Source organism: Ursus arctos, unplaced genomic scaffold (genome assembly GCF_023065955.2).
Source record: "Ursus arctos isolate Adak ecotype North America unplaced genomic scaffold, UrsArc2.0 scaffold_7, whole genome shotgun sequence".
NCBI classification, from domain to species: domain Eukaryota; kingdom Metazoa; phylum Chordata; class Mammalia; order Carnivora; family Ursidae; genus Ursus; species Ursus arctos.
In genome coordinates this window covers 66,814,728-66,836,443 of record NW_026623089.1, presented here as the reverse complement: position 1 = coordinate 66,836,443, position 21,716 = coordinate 66,814,728, and the positions used below count along the sequence as shown (strand labels likewise).

The window sequence follows — 21,716 nt, the reverse complement described above, 5'->3', positions numbered from 1 at the left end:
ACTGTGGTAAGAATGCATTACCTTTCCACCCGACTTCTCTGGCTACCGATCAGCTGAGGACAGGTCCCTAGATACCCAGTTTCCTGTCTGGTTCTCCTGACTCCCTGAAGAATGTGCACAAATGGAGTATCTAGAGAACATTGAGCAAAACCTTTATTAAATATGCTAACTGAGCAAGGTTAGCAAAATGAAAGCGTGAAGCAAGTCAGTAAGGACGCGTTATGGGCCTAGAGAGCCGATGCCAGAGAGGAGAGGACAGGGGCAAATGCCATCTGGAGAATTATGCATTGCCAACCTCGAGCAGAAGCTCAGAGACCTCCCTCCCTGCTTCCCGTTCTGTTTCTAAGATGGGGAATCTCCAAACAAAGTCCTACAGGAGCACAGAAGCCATTGTTATTGGGAAGGCCGGTTTGGGTGGGAGGAGCACTTGCGTTAGAAATCGTTGTGGTCAAAGCCACAGTCACCCCACTGCTGAGAGCACCCAGTTCCCTTCAGATGGTGCAGGTCTGTTCTGAGACGAGGGAAGAGAGCACCTTATCTTCCATTCTGTGTCTTTCTCCTGTCCTCGGATCTTATTAGATCCCAGAGTGGGGCTCCAGGAGAAAAGATGAAAGAGGAGACCATTAAGATGGCCTCCAAGACATTGTGTTAGAAACAAGAAGGCACCTTTGAAATCCTAGGGATTTCACAAGGGTGGGAAAACAACGGGGAGTTGGGGTACAAGGGCAAACTGGTGACCCCGCCCATTTGTCTGGGCTGTCCCTCTGCATCGAACCCCGGGAATCTAGATGGAGATGAATTTGGAGATTGAGGATGGGGCTCACTCACCAGACTGAACGAGCAGTGTGTTCCTGGCACGCCAAGGCCAGCAACACGCCCCACCAGGCGTTGGTTCTCTGTGTGACTGACCCCCACTTGCCCTGCTGGCAGAAACACCAGGGAAGTCAGGTTCAACTCAGTCCCCCTGTGGTCATAGGCCATGTGACTGACTCCTCTCAACAAGCTTCTATCAGACACACCATAGATGACTCTCTCATTGATGAATAAACCTCTCCAGGCTCCGCCACTCCTACCAAAGCATTTCTGTTGTGCTGGGACCTCAAATTGGAAGGAGCCTGACAGAAGACCTGGAAGTTGAATTTATCTCCCCCTGCTGTCGAAGAAAGAAGGGGCTTCCACTCCATGGGGCCGGAGACATACCCTAGAACAGACGTGTGCCTGGTCATACGCTTATTTGTCTTAAATGGATCAATAGGACTTCTGTACCACCTCTGTCCCAAAAACTACTTAAGGTTGCTTAATGAAAATTCGCACAACATAATAAAATGCAATTTAAAAAAAAGTGGGTTTAGAAATCAGCACAAAGGGAATACAAGGGCAGGACAGAGAAGAGGAAGCCGGGTGTAAAATCAGCACAAGAACCACCTGCTGTGAGAAATGCAAGCCCTCCAATTGCTAGCGGAATACAAACAGGCCGACTCCGACCTTGCGCCCAAATTAAAGCCATGGGTACGGTGAATGCTCAGCCCTGGAGCAGGTGTTTACCTCGGTGTTTCCCTGCCAAGTGTGTCCAGGCAAGGTGACCTCTGGAAAATATGGGGATGAGTCAGGAGAGCACTCTTTAAATGTTTGCAAGGGACTCCTGAGAGGTACATGGGTCCACGCCCAGCTAATGCAGGGGTCTCCTCCGTAACACGGATCTGGTCACGGGGCTTCTGCGGTAACGCTCCAAAACCAGGAAGCTGGGTTGCAAGATGCCTTTCAGAGAGTTTCTTGTGGAGCTCTGACTTCTGCCTTCCCTTGGATGAAGTTGCAGATAAAGGATTTTGCCTCACAGGAGAGTTCTGTTCACATCTGTGTGTGTGTGTGTGTGTGTGCGCCCGCGCGTGTGCACCCACATGTGTTGCGTGCAGGCGGCTGCTCTCTGCCAGATGATTTTGTGGTAGGCTGAAAACTGGCCCCCTAAAAACATCTTGCCCAAAGATATCCTCTCTGGAACTCGTAAACGTTACTTAATTTTGAAAAGGCCTTTTATAAAAGATGTGATTAAGTTAAGGGTCTTGAGATCACCAGGTTATCCTTGACTATCCGAGTGGGGCCTAAATGCCATCGCAAGTGTCCTTATAAGAGAGAAGCAGAAGGAGATTTGACACATGGAGGAGGAGGTGGTGTGGAGCTGGAGGAGAGATTGGAGAGATGTGGCCACAAGCCTTGGGATGGCAGCAGCCCCCAAAGCTGGAAGAGGCAAGGAATGCCTTCCCCCCTAGAGCCTCTGGAGGGAGCATGGCCCTGCCAACACCTTGGTTTGGACCCAGGGAAACTGGTTCTGGACTTTGCGCCTCTAGATTTGTGGGAGAATAAATATGCTGTTTTAAGCCATCTAGCTTAATTTGTCATAGCAGCGCAGGGACCTACCACGAATTTCTGGGCACGGTTACGTTCTTCCCCGCCTTTGCTATTTATCTGTGTCATGCCGGGACATCATCATTCAATCTGCTGGCTGGACACACTGCTAACCCTTCCAGCAGATTCAGATACATTTCCTGATGGGCTCTTAGAGGCAATTTAGTTGACGGGCATCTTCTAGGGTTAGTATAAGGATAAAATGACTTATTAATTATAAAACCCTTAAAAGAGTGCCTGGCTCAAAGTAAATATATAGATACATTATATATATACATATATAATAAGTCCTATGTAAGTCATATATAGTGCCCGGCTCAAGGTATATATAAATATTTGTCAAATGGGAATAAATAAATAGAATCCTGTTTTGGGTCCTGGGGCTCTGGCTTTTGTAGTGCTTTTCCTCTGTTGACTCTTCGGGAGCCAGAGAACATTTTAAATTTAGTCTTAGGTTAATAACATTTCCTCTGAGAATGTGTTCCCAATTTTATAATGAAAGCTTATGGCTAGATGTGTTAGATACCAGAAAGAGACAACCCAAGCTTTAAGGCTCACGGCTGTTCCACTGAGAAATGGCTACAGTGAAATGCTCATTTCTTTCTATAGCTTCTTCCCTTGGAGACAAGGACTAACATTGAAACCCAGTCCTGTTCATGTGAGTTCTGTATTTAAAAAAAAACAACAAACCTCTCTCGTTCTCTACTCCAAACGGTGTTTGAAGAACAGTAAATTATGCTTTTCTCAACAAGGGAGGGTGGGTAGACCCAGGGCCCAGAGTGGTAGATGGGGGTGGAGACCAACACAGATCCAACCTCCCCCCAAGGCCCCCCCCCCCATCCTGTTAGACTAGGAGTAGAGGCCACGGTTTTAATCCCAATCCTGTCACTATCTGCTTGTGTGACCTTAAGTAAATCCCTTTACCAATCTAAGCCTCAGTTTCTTCATGTAAGACTGACTTAAAAAATATCTTTAACTTTTCTAAATGATGCCTTTTTGTCTTGTAAATATCTTTAAAAAAAAGGTTTTATGGCTCTTACATACACCGTGCTGTTTTGTCCCAATTTAGTTCAAAGGGCTTCAAACACTGACAAATCTTTTGACAAAAGACCACTTGTCTATTTTCCATGTGACTTATTGGTCTATATTGTGCTCTCATAAACTGGGCACTTTCTCTCCTCTGGTTCTGGGCTGCATTGAAAACTCCAGGGCCAGCAGTGGGCTCTGTCAGAGTAGCACTGTGTGACCATCATGGATCAGAGTGTATGAGGCAGGTTTTCTGCGATTGCCTGAATGCATATGCTTTTCAATGAAAGTGGGGATATCTAAAAGTGATTTTTTAAAAAGATTTATGTATTTATTGGGGGGGGCGGAGAGAGAATCTCAGACTCCCCACTGAGCACGGAGCCCCACTCGGGGCTCCATCCTGCAACCTGAGCCAAAGCCAAGAGTCTGACACTTAACCAACTGAGCCACCCAGGTGCCCCCGAGAGTGACTTAGTTTTTATAGCTTCCAGTGGATTTTCATATAAATACCTTTTATAGTTGTTAGAGCACATCTCGATTTCGCACAGAAGTGGGGGGGCTTGGAAATCATAGACCTCTTTCTCAAACACCAAGCACCACCGCTACCTTGTAACTTCCCAGTGTAACTAACCGAGCAATTCTGCTGTTTCAGGAATCATTATTTAAACAAACTTTAAAAAGAAGTCAGGGAAAAATGTAACAACTGTAAAATGTAGGTGGTCCGAATATGGGTTTTCACTGTAGAATCCTTGCAACTTTTTTGTTATCTTTGAAATATTTCATAAAAAATGTTGAAAACTACGTAGGGAAAGATGAACTCTGTGGGGTGGAGGGTGGGGGAGAACTAATCATTTGTTCACGTGCACTACTGGGCACCCAAGGGCAGCCTCTCCCCCGTTCCTGTACTCCTACCCTGATGTAATAAGCAGCATGCTGAATGGACTCTAAGGTCAGTCGGATCGGGTGGGTCTCCTCTGTAGTCCTCTAGCAGACCTTGCACAGCCTTTAGCTGACTCCTGCTCACAGATACCAAGGAAAGCGGTTTCTAAAACTTGTTCTAAAAAAAAAAAAAATTAGCAGATACCTTTAAGGTGCTCAAGAAAGACTGGGATGTACTGTGTATGGATTAATAAATCAGTGGTATGGGGGCAGCTGGGGGCTCAGCTGGTTGAGCATCTGACTGTTGATCTCAGCTCAGGTCATGATCTCAGGGTCGTGAGCCCAAGCCCTGCGTTGCGCTCCACGCTGGTGGTGGAGCCTACTTAAAAAATAAATAAATAAATATAAAAATCAGTGATGCATTTATCTTCACTTATCTGGGTTGCAAGGTCAAAGATCTGAGAAGCTGTGATCAGCATATCACATTGTCATTTTTTCTAATACTTGTTTTTTAATTGACTTTTTCTCTTTGGCTGTACTCCTTTAAACCACGTTTCACTCCCTCTTTCCTTACAATTTACAGGCTCCATACTGTGGCTATTCTGCGATGTCGTTCCAGTTGGTTTTGTTTTTTACGTTGGATCCTTCTAACATTCTGTGCTGGTTTCATGATCCTTGGGCTAAGTTACAATTCCCGAGGCCCCTCATTATCCGACTTTACATGGCTTCCTGGTATCAGTTTTAAACCTCCCAGTGCCCATACTCCACCTAGTTGTACGGGATATTTTAAAGATTTATTTATTTTAGGTGGGGGGGGGGGGAGAGAGAGGAAAGCGATTGAGCATGGGGGGAAGGGGCAGAAGGAGAGGAAGAGAGAGAATCTTAAGCTGGCTCTACACCCAGCATGGATCCCGATATGGGGCTCGATCTAATGACCCTGAGATCATGACCTGAGCCGAAATCAAGAGTCGGATGCCCAACTGACTGAGCCACCCAGGTGCCCCATTGTTCCATAAACTTTAAGAGGACCGCTCACCACTGTGTCCATGCTGTCTGACATACACAGTAGGTGCTTAGTAATTTCTGCTGCATGAATAAGTAAATGATAAATAAAAGAACAAGTAAACGAAATGGGAAGAGAAAAAAGGGGGAGGTGCTATCTTATCCATTTATCTAGTATCAGCTTTACTGAGATAGAATTCACCTCTGTAGTGTGTACAGTTTACTGGTTTTAGTTCTTTATTTTTGGATCAGCCATTTCTAAAGAGTAAGTTAGTTACAGGGGAAAATATGGAAATTTACAAAAAATTTACAAAAGCTCCATTTATTTTGACTTTATTAAGAAAACAATGTTTTTGTTGTAAGAAATACTATTTTAAATAAATTATTTAGAACCAATAACTGAACATTTAAATTAAAGAGATATAAACATGTCAAAGGAATGAAACATAGATCTTTTTATTATGTGCGAGTCATGCATTCACTTTCTTCCTCAGGTCAATGCTTACCTCGGGGGGTCTGCATAGCCCAAGTCTTTGCTTGTAACGCACCCCACTCCCTATGGCAGCGTCCTTGCATCTGTGTTTCTGTGTCTGTCTGTGTGTGTCTATGTATGTTTTGATGGTCTTTATATCAGGGGGAGGGGGGAGGCGTGGTAGTTTTCGGGGTTTCCAATGGCATTACCATCGCTGTCTTTTTCAGGAAGTGTGTCCAAATCTTTGCTTCATTTTGCTCAACGCAAATGAGGAGCTTGGTTTGGTACTTTATGTCTTCTCTTTTTCAGACGCAGTTGGTCTGCCGCAGATGATAAAGAATCCAACTGTGGATAATAAAAGAAGTATTTCGAGTGGCACTTTCTGCTGAAAATCAATTCATCAAATACTTACTAGGGCAGGCCCTGTGCTGTGGGAAATACGTATTTCCTCACATGTAACCTCCCGGTCTCTGTTTACCAGGCTGGGGGAGTTAGGCATAAACACATGGGATTTGAACATAAGACAAGGACAATAGAAAACATGAGGTAACATAAAGGAGGAGATGACCTTGTTATCCTGACCGGAAATTACGATGATAGCTTGACAACTAGAAGCTTCCAACCTGTGGAAGCTGGGACCAAGCATCTGGGACCAGAAGTCTCAGGAGATCCTGGACACGACCGCTGTGGTGTTGAGCTGGGCCCTGACAGGTCTGTGGCACTGAGAGCACAGACTCGAGGTTTTGGAAAGTTTTCCGTCCACGGAGAAGCAAAGAGGACTGACTGTTATCTGGTTAGGTGGAGAAGAGGCCACTCCAGGCCCAGGGGAGAGCATTAGCCGTATTTGGAGATGATAGAGAAGACCGTGATAAAGGATGTGGGTGGGAACGTGCCTGCGGAGAGGGACTTAGGACCGGAATATCGAGGACCACACTTAAGCGGAGAGAAAGCTAAAAGACGTTCCTCAGGAAGAGACTAGAGACTCCTGTGTTGGCAATAAGGAACGAAGGAAAATTCGGAGGGACCCCAGAAGTGATGCTTTATGAATATTTATGTGGCACCGGTGTCTGGGTGGAAAGCTGTGAGGAGGCTCTTACAAACCTCTAGACAGGAGACAAACAAGAGCTGCCCTGGGGTCTGAGTAAAAAGGGACATTTCCAGAGAAAAGCATCAGGAAGGGACTGTGTTTCGGTGGGTAGCGGGGGGAGAGGCAGAACACTTCTGAGGTAATGGCAGGGCTGGGCGGCACCGCCTGGGAGGCAGTGGAAGGGCGCAGCGTCCGGGCCGAGGGGCGAGCTGGAGCTGCTAGGTCTGGGAGGCCTGAGCCCTGGGAGAACGAACGGTCCAGGCCGTGGGCTCGGCTGCTGCTGACTGTGTGAACAGCAGGAGAGAGGAGGAGCGCCTGGACGAGTCCTGGGACAGACTGGGAAGTCTGCGAACGAAAGGACCTGACAGCATGGGCAGCCTGTTTCAGAGGGGCTCTGACTTCGCTTCCAGAGTGGAGCTAAGGGAGGAGGACTCTGACGAAGAGCTGGCAACCGGCTTCCCTCTGATTTGTAGGAGTGCAGATTCAGGAGACTGTGGGAGCAAGTATGTTTCACAAAGAGGGAATGTGGTGAAGAAACAGGCTGAGACCAATTGTTCTAGAACAGAGAGCCGTGTGTGTACATTTGCCAAGAGGAAGGAGCCAGTGCGGTGGATAATGGAGGAGCAGTGTCTGAAGACCTGGAAAGGAAGAGTATCGACCGAGCATGAGGGGAGACTGAGGCCACAGGACTGACGATGGCCTTTACACAGAGGTGGAGAAGGTTCACAGCTGGGCTGTTTCCCTGCTGCTTCTGTGCCTTCCTCGCCCCCTGCGCCCCCCAATCCAGCTTCTGAGTCTCCTCCCTGACCCTACACCCAACCCAGGCTGTGGGCCAGGAGTCTGTGACCAGAGGGGGAAGGACACTTACACAGAGGAAGAGGAGCACAAGTCCGGGCCAGGATGGAGGGAAGGAGGAAAGAACACAGGCGACCAAAGCGTTCTGGATTGAAGGAAGGAAGGAAGCTCAAGGAATCTGTAATGGGCTCGACTCTCAGCAAAGTGAGGGGACACATGGGAGGAAGGAGTGTGGGGAAGGTTCCAGAACCATGTGATGGGAGGTTCCCTGGAGGTGACCAGGAAGGCAGAGGAGCAATACCGAGGGCCAGCTGAGGGTCTGTGCTCACAGCGCTGGACTCAGGGAAAACACATACTGAGACTCACCCAAATGGCTCTAAGAAGGCATGTCTGGTGGAAGGGCAAAAAGCCAACGGTTTCAAGGACTAATGGCAATGAACTGGCAGCTACCTACATTTGCAGTGCGGTAAAAAGAGAGGTGAGGTAAGCCAGAAGTGGTGGTGGGGGGGGTCAAGGGATTGGAGGTGAAAAGGCAGCCCAAAGCAGGGATAGTGGAAGGGAGAGAGCAGAACAACTGGACTGGGGGGTGCGGGAGGGCCAGCTGACAAGGGGGCAGATTTCAGAGTCTGAGGTCTCAGTACGAGTGGTGTGGGGAGTAGCTATTAGAGAAGAGGAGAACAGGGCCCCGAGAAGCAACAAAACACAGATGTGGATGTCCCTCAGGGTGACAACGACCCTGAGATGTGCACTGCAGTCCTCGAGGGGGACGGAGGTGACCCAGAGGACATCAGGGGCTGGGGAGGGGTCATGGAAGGGCATCTCCTTATTTTATAATGGCGTTTGTCTCATTTGAGGAGGATGCCTGTCTGAATGTGTGAACACCAAGAGGCTTCTGTACCTCTTCAAAAGTCTTGGGATTTATAGATGGCACAATCACTTCCCACATCCCATTCCATCCTCTGGAAGAAGTAGACCATGGTGCTTTCCACCAGTAAGCCACTCAGGATGGCCAGCAAGGAGAGCTTTCGGTTGATGTTCAGAGTCACTGGAAAAGAAAAGGCACCTCATAAGTTCTTAAGAGTTTAATTAAGTGATATTGGGATGTACATTCTGTGGCATTATGAATGGGATTGTTCTGTCAACTGTTTTTTTAGAGAATCTCTATTCATTCTTATTAATCCGGGCTGCTACCTTCTCCCACATTTTCATCTCTGGAGAGAAACAAAGCATGTGCTTGTAACAGAAACACTAAGCTTCCCCTCCTGGAATCAAGACACAGATCTCCATGAATATAGGAGAAAACAAAAAAATTGATTCTAAGGTTATAAAGAGGTTAGCAGAAAAAAACCAGAGCTTTCTCAGTTTTACGGTTTACAAGATGATAAGCATTTCAAGAAAAGGTATCAGGTAAGAGGTTACTTAAAATAACCCTTCTCACAATGGATGGGAAAAATGAAGACCCACAGGGCCGCTCATCCCTTTGTTGGTATAATAGGAATTGTGCTTCCTGGCTTGACAAGTGCCGGGCTGTGTACATCTGGACAAGTCATTCACAAAGTGGGGGTAATCACGGCTGCCCTACAACCTCCCAGGACTGAGATAACACACAAGAAAGCATTCCGAAAACTAAAAAATACTATGTGGTTAATTTGAGCAATTACAGACTATGTGCTATGTATAAGGCACTAGAGAAATGCTAGACACTGTTATTGTTCTATGGAGAATTCCACTGTTTAACAGGGTTTATATGACGGTGTTGGAGAAACAAGGCTTTAAGCTTGTATGTGGGTTGAAGGCTGAGAAGAACGAATAAAAGATAAACATACCTCTAATTGCCTGAAAATTTGATGTAAGGACGAATACTTTAATGAGTCGGAGGCACAGGGGTGTGTAGTCATGCTCCCAAATGACAGCTGGAATCAGCAGGAGTTTTCCATAGCTAGATAATAATAACGCTTTCAGCAGCAAAATGAAGTTGGGTTTTTTTTTCGCTGTCATCGGTCGTTCTACCCACAGGAAAGTAAAAATGCCAATAAAAAAGGCAGTTTGTTCTAAGGAGGAAATGGAAAACAGAAATATGAATGTCTCTTTCCAAACCATCTCTCTCTAAATACAAAGAAACCACAATTCCAAAATACAACTTATCGGCTGACTTCATTAGAACTGTTTCATCGAGACCAAATTTTCTTTTTCCCCTTCCTTCTTTTTCAATAGATAAGGCCCTGCCTTTTGGGTCAAATCCTGCTGGTGCGACTGCGGAAGTATATTTCAGCAGTTCTTTCATGCAGTATTTCACGGTCCACTGAAGTAAAAGTCAGTCCGTTAAAACTGTAATCATCAGCTCTCTGAAGTTCTTTCTAGGAAGTAAGGTGCTGTTTAAACAACTTCAGTGTTCCAGATCTCCACAGAAAGAATAAAATGGGGCGCGAGCAGATTTTTAAGTCCGAAAGATGGGACCCACCCTAAAAATTACGTGCGAAGGTGTTTTCTTTGTTCAGTCTCCCACTATTTATTGCCTATTATCTACAACATTTGAATACTGTTACCTAAATTTAAAACTTCCCTTACTCATTTCAACAAACTTTCTGAGTGCAATTCCTTATCCTTCCAGAAAGTATTCAAAGACAGAGTCCAGACCAGAAGCCACAGTTCCACCGGGTCCACAGAACAGAGCAGAGTCTGTTCTGTTCCCATTAACTAGGAATTTAACATTTTTTTCAACTGCGATATAATGTTTATTAAGATTGTTAGTCCTCTGATGACCCAGCTGCGTATGTTTTGAGGGGTCTGTCCCTAATTCTATTTCTCCCCATAGCTGTGTTATTCGGGTTTCTGCAGAATCAGGTTTTTCTGGAACACATATATCAAATTTTAAGAGAGACAACTGTTATTTTTCCTACAATGTTGTATAACCAAATAGAGCCAAACTAAAGAGGTTCCAAACACAGGTGACTAGAATCACTAAAAGTAATTTTGGATGGCTGACCTACATGGCATTTGATACATCCCTCAGGGGAGACACCCCATCTCCCTGCAAAGTAACTCCAGGACTTGTCAACTGCAAGGATCTGCTCAGATAGGTAGATCTTCTAGCCTGGGATTTGGACAAAAATAATAACAAAAGCAACAGAGAACTCCCTAACAACGAGAATGATCTCACCATAGAGGGTGAGAGGGTTGTGTCCTGTCACTGGAGAGACTCAAAGCTAGACCACCTTGCAGAACTGAGCCTCTACTCCGGAGGTGTTCACAGGTCAGACGGGCTCAGAAGGATCTAGCGTGCTGCACGGAGAAGCGCCATGTGGGGAGCCCAGAGCACCACCCATCTCTGTGCTGACATTAACCTCCTGCGGGACTTTGGGGAAATCACCTGCCTTCCCACTTCTAGGCTTCCACAGCCACACAGAGGGGAGACCCCAACCTACCTACCAAAGAGGATGGTCGTGAACATGAAGTGATAAAACTGCAAAAGCAGCGTTTAAATCCTAAAATGCTGCATTTATGTAACATATTTTCTATAAGCTATTTTAGAGGTTCATAACCTAATACTGGATAAAAAAGTTAAGTAACAATAGAAAAAGATTTCTGATTTAGTGTCAGAATATCCGCTATAGGGTAGGTGCTACAGTAATTTCAGACTTTGGAAATGAGCCTGATTTATTTTGTATATGAAAAATTATGGACATAAAAGAGTTTATGCTTAGAAATTTTAAAAGCCTTTGCTTTAAACCTTAAAATTATATTAGGTTCTTGTTCTTGGCTTAGGCAATGTTTTCAAGGATGTTTTTAATAGTATTATGTATGTTAGGGAATTCTTAGCATATAAATTTTATTTATTTATTTTTTAAAGGATTTTATTTTTAAGTAATCTCTACACCCAACATGGGGCTCGAACTCACAACCCCGAGATCAAGAGTCACTTGCTCTACAAACTGAGCCAGCAGGCACCCCACCATACAAATTTTAAAACCTCAGAACTGCACGAGAGGACCAAGAGAGTGAGAGCAGAGAAGAAAAAGGGACAGAAGACGACATAGTCCAGAAATCTGACCCTGCAGTGAACTAGAGACTTGATATTATTATAATAATATTTCTTTATAATCAAAGAGTTTAGAAGCAGAGAAGCATGGAAGCCAGTAAGGAAGAAAATAAATCACAGAAATTAATACAATTCTGACCTAAGTCATAAATTCGAATTCTGAAGAAAAGCTACTCTAGAACTTAAGGAATTTGGGGGCAGTAGCCACTTTCCTTGTATGCAGTCAGATAAATAAGAAGTATTCCCTAGTAAATAGATTGCATTAGTTCAATGCAATTAGCATAACATATTGGATAATGTCTGGCAGTTATCTATCTGTTTTAATAAAGATGGGACCTAGGTAATCTTTAAATTGGACAATCGAGAAATTAAATTGAGGAATCTTATCAACAATACTATGCCTCACGATATTTTATGAAACTCTCTAATCTGATAAATATAACCATTTTCATAACATATCTGGGGTAACAAATAAAAAAGTAAAAAAGCAGATAATTTAGACAAACTCATCTAACAGGTTAGTGATAGAGCTGAACATTTAGTCTCAAGTCCTGTATTAACCCCCTCCTCTTACCAATGATTAAGACCACCCACCTCACTTTTAACCAGAATAGTGATTACTAGTTCACTTCTTCCTACCTAGAGAGGCAATTGCGAACATTCTATAGAAATCCCATTCCTTGGCATATCTGATGAAGTCGTTAGGATCAGTGTTCTGGTTTGAATCTTGAAGCTGCCACCATCTCAGGTATGCTTCACAAAGCAAACAAAATATGCAGAGTTTTCCATGCATCTGGGAGTCAAAAAGACAATGCCATCCACTGGGTAAAGAAACAATTATACGTAACACCAAATAGACACAGGCAGCTAAGTATCTGGGGTTTTGAAGAGCCTCCCATCTCATAGCTTTTCAAATCAGATCTGCTCAATTAAGCGTGTCACTGTGTTGTCTGTAAACCAGTGGTTTTTGTCAGCAACATCCATCAGAATCATGGGGAGATTTTTCAGACTGCAAACATCTAGGCCCCAATCCTGATCCAGGATCTTTGGAAGTAATCCTAGACATGCAATTTTGAAACAGCTCTGGGGGAAGAAGGAGGATTCTGATGTATACCCCTAGTTAAGAAATACTGCTTTAAACAGTTCACCCTTCACTGTATTTTCAGCATCTGTCCTGCATCAGAACAGAATCAGGCACAGAATTTCTGTGACTCATGGATAGATGGAAGCAGCCATGAGAATAGATTTAACCTGAAGATTCCATCATACCTCATAGGAAACTATTAGTCCGAACATAAATTTTAAAAAAATGGCCCTATGCCCGATGAGCATGAATTCATATATTGAAGACAACAATTAAAGATAGAAAATCCCCTGCAAGTTTTAAAGAGTCTGAAATTTTGGCAAAAAATAAAATACCAGGCAACAAGAATCGGCTTTTAATTTATTTATAAGTGGGTTCCACGCTGGGCTTGAACTCACAACCCTGAGATCAAGACCTGACCTGAGATCAAGAGTCAGACACTTAACCGACTGAGGCACCCAGGAGCCCCAAGAATTGGCTTTTAAAAATACATTATTGGGGCACCTGGATGGCTCAGGTGGTTGGGCGTTGGACTCTTGGTTTCGGCTCAGGTCATGATTCCAGGGTCGTGGGGTCTGAGCCCTGCATCAAGCTCTGCACTCAGCTCCCACCCCCAGCGTGTGTGCTCTCCCTCAAATAAATAAAATCTTTTAAAAAATAAAAAAATTAAAAAACCACATTATTCCATGGGTTGGACCTTCTATGTCAACAGAAAGTGGGGAAAAGAAAGTGTGTGCACAAATGCCATGCAGTCCAGGAATAGGTATCAGTGTGGGCTTCTGAACTTACTCTAGTTGGCTCCACTCAGGAATTACCTGGGGAGTTTTAAGAAATAGATCCTTGAAGATTCTGATTTAATTGATTCCGGGTGTGGCCTCACTTGGAAAGATTAACTGCCATGCCCTCCTTCTCTCCCACGTGATTCTATTGTGTACCAAAGTTTGGGAATCGCTCTAGAGATTTAAAAACTGCCCTGGTGGGGCGCCTGGGTGGCTCAGTCGTTAAGCGTCTGCCTTTGGCTCAGGGCGTGATCCTGGTGTTCTGGGATCGAGCCCCACATCAGGCTCCTCTGCTGGGAGCCTGCTTCTTCCTCTCCCGCTCCCCCTGCTTGTGTTCCCTCTCTCTCTGGCTGTCTCTGTCAAATAAATAAATGAAAATCTTTAAAAAAAAAAAAACAAAACTGCCGTGGTTACTTAACTTGGGTGGTGGAGGGGAGGGATTCCCTCAGTCGAATATAAAATGCAACAAATTGTTTAAAAATATTTCTCTTTTAATGTTTGCTACTTCTTCAGGTGTAATTCTCTCCCTACCTGGATATATTTAATTTTATTGTTAGAAATAACTGATGTCTTTTTCAAAAAGGTAACCTACTGAAAGGCGATCCAGATTATGGTTTGTCAGTTTCCTCCCAGTGACCATATTCTTAAATATTCACTGAACATTGTGCACCTTGTTTATCAATGCCTGTTATTTCTAGAAACTTCCAGATATTGTTGAAATAAAAGACCTATTCTCATTAGAATTTCTTTTTCTTTTCTTTCTTTTTTTTTTTTTTTTAAGATTTTATTTATTTATTTGACAGAGAGAGAGACAGCCAGCGAGAGAGGGAACACAAGCAGGGAGAGTGGGAGAGGAAGAAGCAGGCTCCCAGTGGAGCAGGGAGCCTGATGCGGGGCTCGATCCCAGAACCCTGGGATCACGCCCTGAGCCAAAGGCAGATGCTAATGACTGAGCCACCCAGGCGCCCCTCTTTTCCTTTTCTTTTTTTTTAAAGATTTTATTTATTTATTTATTTGATAGAGAATGGGAGAGAAAGCACGAGCAGGGGGAGCAGCAGAGGGAGAGGAAGAAGCAGGCTCCTGACTGAGCAGGGACCCTAATGCAAGACTCGATCCCAGGACCCCGAGATCATGACCTGAGCTGAAGGCAGACACCCAACCAACTCAGCCACCCAGGTGCCCCTAGAATTTCTTTTTAAAATGATGTTCTTTAATTCTGTTCAAAATTATTATTCTTTAAATGTACAAGAGCACCATAAAGGAAAATTAGAAAATAAAAACATTACCACAACTTACATTTATTTTAGTATTGAAAAGAATATGTCTGTAGGCCTGGGCTTTGCATAAAATAGCATTAATCAAGATGATAACAGGATCATACTCGATATATTTGTCTACAGGTTTCTGGCAGGATTTCTGAAATAATGTGAGATAATATTAGAACAAGCAAATTTATACATTCTGAAATCTTAAAGGATTTCAAACTAGCAGAGTCTATTTTGGACTATAGCAATAAGGACATATCAGCATTTATTTACATTAACTTCTCTTCAGACACAAAATATTCATCTATAGAAGCCCTGGTTTCACAAATGACTAAATATAATCTTCTAGGCGAGAGATAGTAATCTTTGAATCTCATATGTAAGAAGCTAAAAAGACATTTGATTTAAAGACTGGTTTTAGGCAGAAAAGTATCCCAGAAAATTCTACTTTCAGTTTGTAGGAATTATTATAAAATAAGGAAATAAATTTATAATGTATTTTCATTGAGAAATTGTTCCCTGTTGGCTAGATGGCCACTGACTTTGTGATTCTTGAAACATGATTTCGAGGAAGGGGTTCAGAAGAGTTACCTTGGACCAAAGCTTCTGAGAGCTAAAAGCAGGTAAAGAGTGTGGCACAGTGTCAACAATCTGGGGGTGGCAGATACCAAGAGAAACTTGTTTCTCTCCTCCAATAACATCGAGACTATGGAAAGAAAATGGTATTTCTCTGGGTCAGTGAAGACACTGGAGGACCCCAAGCTGTGAGCAAGGAAGTGGGTTGGTCAGCTTGGTTCTAGGTTACTCGAAGCAAGACTCCTGGGCTCTCTGTGACTCCTATGAAATTGCCCTTTTTTTGGGGGACACATGTGATTACAATGTTATCAAATCCCAGCATCATCAGAACATATAAAACACAGGTGTACAAGAACAAGCTCATCAGAAATGTGACATTTGAAACAGTTTTAGTTACAAAGTTGAATCAAGGCTACTATTCTAATGGCTATAATTCAAACATAAAACATTTTGAAATTTTGAGAAGGTAAAATAGAAATAGAAGTGATGGATATGCAAACATATGGGGATGGCCTTTTAATGACATCAAATCCCTAGGAAAAAAACCGAAGTCCGCTGACGAATATTAACCCTGACTCCAAATGTAATGAAAAAATCACTTCCACCTTAGAGTTTCTCCACTTCATTCATGTCATTTACAAGAAATGGGTGTGGTTTTGAGTCATCAAGTGAACCAATGAAGGGAGATGTGCTATTACCTCAAATTTAAATCCACTAATAAAACTGAGGCCTAACAGGCTAATAATTTTGCAGTTTTTCAGCTGGGCAAAGAGTGAGCCGGGGTCTGAACAGAAGCCACAGAATCAGAAATCCTATGTTCGTGACAAAGAGCTGTTTTCCAGACGCCCTCCCTGTGCTACCCATGTGGGAAACACTTCCTCTCTACAAACCACACTGCAACACCAGAGATGCTACTTCATTGTAAAATGAGGCTACTGGCTGGTCAACGGTCTTTTCTCTGTCCTTTAAAAGTTCCCTAAAACCCATCTTCAGACATTGCAAGTTTATACCAGGATTTGGACAATTTTTAGAAGGAGTTAGGCAGAAACCAGCACTGGCGGACATGGCAGGCCAGTTTTCCCTCTGCAATCACTCATCTGACCAATGTGTTCGGAGTGGCTACAACAGTGATTAGAACAGCTCTCTTTGCTTAGCCATTTCTATGGACCAGGCACTTTCAAGGTGCTGGATATTCACCTTGACACATAAGTCTCTATCCTCTAGGACCTTATAGTTTAGAAGAGGAAGACAAATAAGCCTGCTGCTGTTAAGTGCTTTAGTGGAATGAATACATGGTGACATGAGCGCAAATAGAAGGAGTGGCTTCTGGCCTCAGGTGCGATGTCATGTGCTATGCCCATCTTCCCTTCCTAGCATTCTGAGTATTTTATAAACATCGAGAATTCATTAGCGTCTGCTGGTTCCCTCCCTATCAGCTTCAGCCTAATTTTTCCTTGTTCTGCTTCTATTATTTGCTTTTCCCTTGAGTGCTTCCTCCACCTTGACTGTAAGGAGGGAAACCATACACACACACAGCAAACAAATGTAGTAAAACATCTTAGTGGCAGATGGCTACATTTAGGTATGTTTTCTGATTTTGGAAAAATTGTTCCATTCCATCCACTACTTACTAGACACATATCCTGAAAAAGAAAGTTGTCCTCTAAGAAACCACTGCAGCATGGGGACCATGCACACCCCAGAAACTCAAACACTTCTACCACCTCTATCTCACCATGGATACGAATGACTTTCTGCTGCTATGTTCTCCAGTTCTCTGGTGAATCACATCTCTTTTAGAATATAAACTGGCCAATATTTTGTGAATATTTTTGCTTCTTCTTTCCCCATCATCTTCAGGGCCATCCCCTTCCCCACTCATTCTCCCATCTGTTTCATTTTAGCTCCACGATAAGCAAACACGTATCTTGAAAGTGGATCCCCTTAGACTTTACGCACCTCAAGGGCAGGAGAATGTCTTATTCATCTTTGCATCCAGCATCTAAAGGTGGAAGCTGAATATTGTAGTACTGAGCAGACTTGAAATTTAGGAGAATCTCAAAGGAGTCTTGTTTTGTTACCATCATGAATTTATCAAATATGTAAGCACATAAAAGAGTCCAGGGACTACAGGATATCAAAAGTACTATATCTTTATTTATTATTTATTTTTTTAAAGATTTGATTTATTTATTTGTCAGAGAGAGAGAGAGACAGAGAGAGCACAAGCAGGGAAAGCATCAGGTAAAGGGAGAAGCAGGCTGTCCACTGAGCAGGGAGCCCGAGGCGGGACTTGATCCCAGGACCCTGAGATCATGACTTGAGCTGAAGGTAGATGCTTAACCGACTAAGCCATCCAGGCAATCCCCAAAATGCTATATCTTAAAACATAATTATAATGAACTACAAAAAGCTGAAGGAGAGGGAATGGCTAAACGCAAGGGCCACGCTTCCATTAGATGGAGGAAAATTAAGGAAACCCAGAGGAGCAAGTGGGGAGGAATGGCAGTGGAAAAACAGGAAGAGGAAAGAGAAGGGAGATTAGACTGAAAAATATAGGGAGGGGATCAGGCTGAGTATACTGCTGACTCCAAAGACAGCAGCTAAGAGACCAAAGTATGTATGAGTTACCAACTTATAGAAACTTTGGCTACTTTTTCAGAACAAATAGCCTAATGTCTAAAAACTTTTTACTCTCACGCCTTGGGAGAGCCTTCAAAAAATTATTTCACGACTTAATTTTCAGAGTCTAGCATCAACTAAATGATTTTTCGTAAATAATGCCACTATGCATAGTATCATGATAAAAATGAGTATACTACACAGTCTAAGCCATCAGGGAATGACTGTGTGCAATAACGTACTGTACCACCACTCAATATTTCAAATATAATTCTAGGGAAGCCATCATCTGATGATTAGGAAAACGATTTTGTTAGTTTAATGCCAATGATTTCAAAAAGATAAAGATTAATTTATATCATTAAAGATCACTAACTAAACTGAAGAGACAGTAAAAGCTTTACTCTGGACAAGACTATATTCACAGTTATGTGGTTGTCATCTTTAAGACAGATCACTTAATTGGGCCAGTTGAGAAGTCATTAAATTTAGATGCCATATAACTCACAAGGCCACCAGAATGGCCAAGGATATGAGCATCTGAAAACCTAGAAATGGTTCATTCATTCAGGAAATACTTATTGTGTGCTTACTATGTGTCAGGCACTGTCCTGGGTAAGCCAGCTATATTAATGAATAAATCATACACACTCTCTGCCGTTGTGTAGCTTATATTCCAGTGGGAGGGTATACGCGATAAATAACAAATAAGTCAATTGTATAGAATATTCAAAGATGATAGGTGCTATGGGAAAGATAAAGCAGGGGGAGGTGATAAGGTATACCAGACTCGGGAGGGAGAATCACAATTTGTAATAGGGTGGTCAGACTAGGCCTCTCTGAGATGTTAAAAATGAAAATAATTGAAGGAGGTGAGGGAATTAGCTATGTCAGACACCTGACAGAAAAGCATTCCACGTATAGTGCAGAGGCCCTTGAGGAAGGAACCTGTCTGGTTTAAGAACATTCAGGAGACAATGGAGCTGCAGTAGAATAAGAGAAGAGTAGCAGGGGACTACACAGGCCTTAGAGCCAGTGCAAGGATTTTGGCCTTAACTCTGAGATGAAAAATCACTGGAAGGTTTGAGAAAAGGAATGACATAATCTAACTTCAATTTTAAAAGCCAGAGTTTGGCAGCTGGGTAAGGAGGCTGAAGAGGTGCAGGGGTGACATGGGCTAAGAGTTAGGACCATCATCCAGGTGAGACATGATGACACCATGGGTCATGGTGGTAGAGGTAGTGAAAAGCAGTGGACTCTAAACATAGTCTGAAGACAGAGCTAACAGGATCTGCCAAGCAAATGAATAAGGAATGTGGGAGAAAGGGGAATCAAGTCTGACTAAGATTTTTTGCTCTTGGGAAATAAAATGGTCTAGTTGCCATGAACTGTGAAAGTCTGATGTAACTATAAAAATCCAATTGGAGAAATCCAGTAGGTAGTTGGACGTTTGCAGACATTGTGGATGGAGTTCAAGGAAGAGGTTCAGGCTGGAGGTTTAATCTGGCAACTGTCAAAGTTTAGATGGAATTTAAAGCCAAGAACCAGAATGAGCTCTTCAAAGAAGAGTGTGTAGACAGAGGCCCAAGAACTGAGCCTTAGGGTACTCAGTGGTTATTAGGTAAGGAAGGTGAGGAAGAACAAGAAATGAGATTGAGAAGAATAGCCAGTAAGATAAGAAAACTAGAAGAGTCTGGTGTCCTGGCAATTGCACACAGCGTTTCCAGAGGGAAGTAATAAGATCAAATGCTGCTGACAGTTCACCAAGAATGGACTATTGGATTTAGTAAAGTGGAAGTCAGTGACTATGATCTTAAGAGCAGTTTCTAGTGAAATTGTGGGTGGGAAGAAAGTGTGTCTGAAGTAAATTCAAAAGAAAGTAGGAAAGGAAATAAAGATAGCAAGTACAAATATCTCTTAAAGGACTTTTGCTGTCAAAGGGAAGGGAAAAAGAGGAGGAGCTAAAGGAGGAAGTGAGGTGAAGAGTGCGTGTGTTTTTTAAATTAAAGACAGACTAGTACCTATATTGGTGGGAACGATTCAGCAGAGAGCAGAGAGTATTGCTGCAGAGATGTCCCTAAGTAAGTAGAAGAGGATGGATGGGGTCTAGGGCACAACCACATGCTGGTTTTAGACAGGTGTGTGGACAGTTCATTCTAACAGGAGGGAAGAAAGAGCATATGAAAAACAGGTGCTAGTACTGGGTTTATGTGGTTGCAAAGCTGTGAAAGTTCTCTCTCTCTCTCTCTCTCTCTTTTTTTTTTAGCAAAGCAGGGAAGCATATGTGGGAAACCTAAGAAGAGAGAAGGTTTGTGAGGATGGTTCATTAGAGTGGGAATGTGAATGGATTAGTGAAATGTAATGTGATGGCCAGATGGCATCCAGGGCTACACGAGGTTAGTGGTCATGAATTTAGGTGTTTTTTTCCTCAGTTGAAGTACAGCTGCAAGGGTGAGGAGACAGATCAGACAACATGTTGGATTTAACCAGGGTTGAAATTTTGCCAAGTGAGGGAAACCGCTTGAGAGAGGAACAATGATTATGTCAGTTGACAACAGATTAAACAGGTACACGTTCACAGTTTGTCTACTCACTTATATTTTACTACAGACCATGTTTTTCTAACGAGATTATTAGAAAATCATCAGGAGAACAGAAATGGGACAAAAATGCACTGACTGCCTATTAATGTGGCAGGTTCTTTGCTAGTACCCCAAAAAGAACGTCCAATTTTGTGACCTCTGAAACATTAAATCATTCTCTATAGACTATGAACACCTTAAAAGCAAAATGTTTACTTCATCATTTTTGTTTTTTTATCACCAGCGTCAAGCTTAGTGCTCTGCATACAACACATACTGTACATTCAATAACCACAAAGGATGAAACCTGAAATAAAATATTCCAGGAAAATTTAATAGGGGTATGGACCGTAAGGATGATGACATTCATTTATGAAAGGGAGAATGGCTAAGAACTAAAGAGTTTGGGCGTGAACTCGAATGTCAACATCATCCAATCTTTAAATTTCTCTGCACAACGTCTACATACATCTCCGTTCGAGGATCCGTTCGCCGCGTTAGGTCTCACCAGCAAACATGACGGGTATGAGAAAACCGCTGTAGGTGGTGAGTTCTTTAACACTATAGGTAACAATGTAAAGGCTCCACTGACCCCGGACAGGAATGTCAAGTATCGAACTGAGAACTATACTAGAGGACCTTGAGACTCGTTGGTTTTTACTGCCCTACAAAGCTGATACACAGATCCCATTGTCTCTCACGGTCCCCAAATCCCGCCGCGCCATTTTTTCCCCAAGGACACCCCACACCTGACAACTCACGCAGATGGTTATCTTCAGCACTCCGTGGTTATAGTCTCGGTACAACTCCTTGGCCTCTTGGTTGCATTCGATGCACCTGTACTGGCAGGAGGCCGAGGCAGCAGTAGGAGTTGCTGCAACCCCATCCGTGTTCCCCTTGCCCGCGGCCACCCCTTCTGTGTTTCCCTTGCCTGGCCGTAGCCCACTCCGCCCACCGGTGCCCATTTCCACGCAACTGCGGCCGAGAACTTCCGATTCAGTGGCGGGGGAAGACGTCAGAAACCAGACCGGAAAGCCTCTCCCGTGCGGTGCTTGTTGGGATTCGTAGTCTCAGTCCCGGAAAGGGGGCTCGCGGCTGGCCGAGC

The 21,716-nt window shown here is 43.4% G+C and overlaps 1 protein-coding gene across 1 annotated transcript; it reads right to left on the bottom strand.

Moving 5' to 3' along the window:
- Window positions 1–5,616: 5,616 nt before the first annotated feature.
- ARV1 (ARV1 homolog, fatty acid homeostasis modulator) lies at window positions 5,617–21,623 on the bottom strand. Its single transcript, XM_057308376.1, has 6 exons — window positions 21,373–21,623; window positions 14,863–14,982; window positions 12,343–12,496; window positions 9,491–9,715; window positions 8,563–8,709; window positions 5,617–6,127 (listed from the first exon to the last, which is right to left on the bottom strand). The coding sequence occupies exons 1-5, from the start codon at window positions 21,574–21,576 to the stop codon at window positions 8,567–8,569; spliced, it is 846 nt and encodes a 281-aa protein (XP_057164359.1). The 5' UTR covers window positions 21,577–21,623; the 3' UTR covers window positions 5,617–6,127; window positions 8,563–8,566.
- Between the last annotated feature and the right edge of the window lie 93 nt (window positions 21,624–21,716).